This window comes from Sardina pilchardus, chromosome 23 (assembly GCF_963854185.1).
Source record: "Sardina pilchardus chromosome 23, fSarPil1.1, whole genome shotgun sequence".
NCBI classification, from domain to species: domain Eukaryota; kingdom Metazoa; phylum Chordata; class Actinopteri; order Clupeiformes; family Clupeidae; genus Sardina; species Sardina pilchardus.
Genome location: NC_085016.1, coordinates 5,825,996 through 5,830,995, shown reverse-complemented (window position 1 = coordinate 5,830,995; position 5,000 = coordinate 5,825,996). Strand labels below are relative to the sequence as shown.

General features: G+C 46.1%; 1 protein-coding gene across 1 annotated transcript in view; it reads left to right on the top strand.

The window, feature by feature from the left end:
* LOC134071730 (low-density lipoprotein receptor-related protein 1B-like) overlaps window positions 1-5,000 on the top strand; it is a 250,591-nt gene that overhangs the window by 18,369 nt on the left and 227,222 nt on the right. Inside the window, exons 4-5 of the mRNA XM_062528566.1 lie at window positions 428-547; window positions 1,582-1,710. Of these exons, the coding sequence (XP_062384550.1) occupies window positions 428-547; window positions 1,582-1,710 (249 nt within the window). The remainder of the gene's footprint in view (window positions 1-427; window positions 548-1,581; window positions 1,711-5,000) is intronic.

The window sequence follows — 5,000 nt, the reverse complement described above, 5'->3', positions numbered from 1 at the left end:
GCACTTAGTCGGCCCCATGTGATAAATACCACACAAATCGACACTCAATTTTCAGTTTACTGCCTCATATTGACAGTAACCTTGGCCCGGTGCATACTTGAAGGGAATGTTTCGAGAGAAACAGATCTCAAAGTGACATTAACATCACAGTGCAGGCGCGTTTGTGTATAATGGCCCCTGCATCCATCAATAGCCCACACCTGGCTTTATGATGAAGTAAGCACCATATTTAATCTGAAAGCCTCGGAGCCATTTCTCTCCTTCTTTCACTCTCTCTCTCTCTTTCTCTCTCTCTCCCTCTCTCTCTTTCTTTTTGGACTTTGAATGGAGTTGCACTGCACATGAACGTCTTTTTGCCCCCTGTTCAAGTAACATGAGCCAAAATAGTCAGAGACAATGTGTGTGTGTGTGTGTGTGTGTGTTTCAGAGCTCCTGCCCGCATGCCACGAGCTGAGGTGCCAGTACGGTTGCGTCATGACGCGGAACGGCACAATCTGTTTCTGCGGCGACGGCTTCGAGGTGGACAAGGACGGGAAGAAATGCAGAGGTAAGCCGAGCCGAGCGAGCGAGCGAGCGTCCGTCCGTCCTCTCGGTGACGAGGTTCACCACGACCCCACATTCACCCAACCCCAACCCCGACCCACCCCCCCCCCCCCCCCCCCCCCCCCTCATCCCCAACCCCAAACCCAACCCCCCACATCTCCCACAGCAGGCCCAGAGCTAAATCGAATTACCTTCACCCATGCTAAACTTTACCTCGTTAACAAGCACGGGGCGTGAAAAATGATAGCCATCTATTGGCCATGCCCCGCCAAACGGCATCAGCCTTCAGATCGCTCTGACTGGTAAGGGTGGGTGACATTTATGGCATAGGCAGATAAGGCACATTTATCTGAAGGGAGCCCTTGCATTTAAAGCTGAGGGAGGTGGGGGTGGGGGTGGAGATACGGGTGGAGGTGGGGTGGTGTGGACTCGTTTGAGATATGGCTGCTATCTCACGGTTAGGGAAAGAATGGGAAAGTCCACGACGGCAGTGAGCACTTGACGAGAGCTGTTGTCGCCGGCGAAAGTCAAGCACAGCGTGCTTTCACCGTAAAAACTTTAGAGGGCGGACATATTCCTCTCTCTTTCGTTTTTGATGGTCATAATTGATTATGATAATTAAGCATAAATAAACACATAAATAAATGATACTAAAATAACTGCCTGAGTCTATTTGCGTCGGGATGGTTCCTCTCCCCCCTGAGCTGGCCTGCTACAGTTGGGTGCAGTGTGCTTAAATCCATGTCAGATTCCCCCTTCTTGCCCATTATTATTCTTATTACAGCGAGCAGCTCAAGTGAGCTCTCAGTAGGCCCGCTCCATACATATGCATGGAGAGGTGAAAACCAAGCACCACATTAAGGTAACATTATGTAATTAGGTCATGTTGGAAAACACCTCCACCGTGTCTCAGGTTCCTCTCTCTCTCTCTCTCTCTCTCTCTCTCTCTCATTTTCTCTATCACTCTCTCTCTCTCTCTTTCTCGCTCCCTCTCTCTCCCATTCTCTCTCTCCATCTCTCTCTCTCTCTCTCCTGCAGATCACGACGAGTGCTCTGTGTATGGGACGTGTAGCCAAACTTGCCTTAACACCCACGGGTCGTACCAATGCAGCTGCACGGAGGGGTACACCCTGCAGAGCGACGGCAGGTCCTGTAAAGCCAAACATGGTAAGCCCCCCAGTGACGCAGCAACCTGGACACAAACCACCTCACTCACGCCACGTCACGACACCCCACAGGCACAGGGCACGGTGATGCTAACCAGGGCCAGAGAGGGGGTAGTAATCCCTGTGTAGCGTACAGGACATGCTGGTGGAACTATAGAACCCGTTTAGCCGTCCACTAGTCCAGCTCAGCATGGGGTGCCTCTCATTCAGCGTTTATACGTCCTTCCTCGCTCCTCGGGCCTCGATCCTCACTGATCTACATAAAGAAAGATAGAAGAAGGGATAGACTATCCCATTGTTGCCACCCCATCATTATTTATGTAGATCAGTGAGGATCGAGGCCCGAGGAGCGAGGGAAGACGTATAAACGCTGAATGAGAGGCACCTATGGTCTGTATGGTTCGATGTGTTCTCAGCTTTTGCCCAAACATATGCGCAGATAGAGATAGATACAGTAGATAGATAGATAGATAGATACTGTATACTGTATTGATCTCAAAGGGGAAATTCAAGATTGCGCAGGATATAAAGCATTCATACTGTATGTGCATACACTTTCATGATTGACACTTGCCTGTAAACACATTTATTTGAAATACTATGCTGGTCATGAATTTGATTTGTGATTTTCTGTTTACCTATTTTTACTGTTTAGTGTTTGCCTATATTTCAAATGTTTTCGAAACTCTACATTGCAAAATACATTTTTTTAATATACTGTATACACTGACAAAATATGTTGAATATCATTCATTATCAAATCTGTCCATCAAAACACTATGTTTTGTTGCCAAGGGGAACGTATAGTCAATCACTGCACATCAGCTCTCAAAGCTCATACACTGTGCAATAAAGAATCCATACCCTTCATTCTGAGTGACACATCTGCCACGTTTGCCGTTATACTGTATGATCTATTTATATATGATCAAGTAAATTAATGATGAATGTTCTTTACCTAGAATGTACAATAGACACATAATAGTAAGTGACAACATAACCTATTTACAATATTATACAACTGCTAACAAGTGTTTACCTATTCTTACTGCAAAAGCAGCATAACCTTGCTGCCAGTTAAATCTGATATAAATGACCTTCAGCTCCAAAAGTCTCAAAATCAGATACCCAAATATACTGAGTAATGTAAGCCCAGAAGGGGCACAGAATGGGACTCCACACATTCTCACTCCTCTCAATCCTAACCACATGTCTCCCTTTTGTTGGTCCAACTCCCATTTCCCAACAGATTAGACATACAGTAAGTATGTTAGCGATCATAAAAAAACAACCTGCATTACAGAAGGAGCATCAGTAGCGAAGAGTCGATAAAGATGGATCGGTGTGTATGTTTTTGAATGCACTCCTATGCTGGATGAAGGGCGTTGATAGAGCCTCTTTTAAGAGAATCAAAAATGCAAATGGCCTCATAAGAGGGTTGAAGAATGAGGTGGGCTACGCAGCAGCCTGTCTGTCTGATTAGAGATTAAAATAGAAATAATATATGAGTATAGCTCCGTGTCCATTCAGCCACAGTGCGTCTGAATGACATACATCAGCATTAACAAGGTAATTATTTCACTCTTAATTCCACACATTAATTACGGCACCATATGCTCGTCAGTTCCGTAACGCTGCCTGGTCGGAACCCTCGTTTCCACCTTCCGTTTTGGTAACAGAAGGGACAAGTCTATTGACCCGGCGAGGTGTTGTGTCCCATGTTTATTTTTGACACGTTTACGAGCTGCATATTTGGCGAGATAGCAGGGTGACGAGTGGAGAGAATAGTGTGAGAATATCTACCGACACACACACAGCTGGAGACCAGCTCACCTTCTGTGGCTTAAGGCACAGTAGGGTGGGATTGAACAAAGCATCTATCTTGCCTTTAATCAATAGGACTTCTCTCCTTCCTGGCTTAAGACAAATATCATTGAAGTGAAACACCCTCCCACATCCTCCTCCTCGGCTGAAAGGATTTTGATTTGGGATTTTTTTTTTTTTTTTGAAACACCATTAAATCATAAAAACGTACTGTATGTGCTCACTGTTAAACCAATGAGATTGCTCTCATGATGAGGCACACCATGTACAAATAACCAGCCGGAGGAAGATGGAAGGGAGCCTGTCTGGTTGATAAAAACTCTTAGAGAGGGGACAAGACATATCAGAGTAGCTACGAGATAACGCCGTGTTTTGGCCCGATACGGGTACGGCAGCGGATAGCTCTTGCCCTCATCTCTCCCAGGTGCCATTCCTCTTCTCTCACATGGGGATTCACAAAGCCTTTACTCAAACTACAACCCTTATTCAAAAGATGGACGAGGTCTTAAGTGTCAAACGCGCGGACCGAACCTTATTCTCATTGCTGGGAAAATATACAGACACAGTTAAACATGATATATGTATCAATATAGTAGTAAGACTTTTCCAGTCATTCAAAGAAGGTCCATGATCTCCGGTGAGTATTTCAGGATACAAACGAGCGGCTAGAAGTATGAGCTCAGAGGACTGCAGGTACATAGACGCTATAAGTTGCGCTGTGCGCTCCGCTCTGTTTTAGGCGGAGGGAGGTGGAGTCCAGATTTATAGCCCACATTAGGCGAGCGCATTGTGAGTTAAACTTTGCTGGAGAGGAGGGATAAATCACACAGGGTCTATGCGGACTGTGTTTCACAGGATTTTACTCCCCATAAAATAGGGCTCGGAGACCTGATGTTGGCCTGCTGACAGAAGCCAGGATGAGCTAGATTGCTGTGTGTGTGTGCGTGTGTGTGTGTGTAGATGTGTTGTCTGTGTGTGTATGTGTGTGTGTGTGTGTGTGTGTGTGTTCCTGTGTGTGCGTGTTTGTGTGTGTGCGTGTGTATGCATGTGTGTGTCTGTGTGTGTGTGTGCAAGTGCATGCATTTATGCTTCTATGATTACAATGTTACAGTACCTCCTAACCTGTGAATAGTCAGATAAATATAACGCCATTGTTTGCTGTATAAAATCCTCTTTGTTGTAACTTACTGGATTTTGTTCTGCTCTAGTACATCATAGAAGCCAGTGAGTGTGTGTTTCTGTACAGTGAGTGGGTGTTTGTGTGCTTGTGTGTGTGTGTGTGTGTGTGTGTGTGTGTGTGTGCGTGTCCAGACCTCCTCCTAATCTCCTCCTCATGTACGTGTCCGCGGCTCTCCTGTACTCCAGACGAACAAAAGCGCAGCCTCCTCGCCGAATTGATCCCTGCCAGCTCTCGTGCTGCGCTCCTGCTTTTGTGTGCGTGTGTGTGTGTGTGTGTGTGTGTGTGTG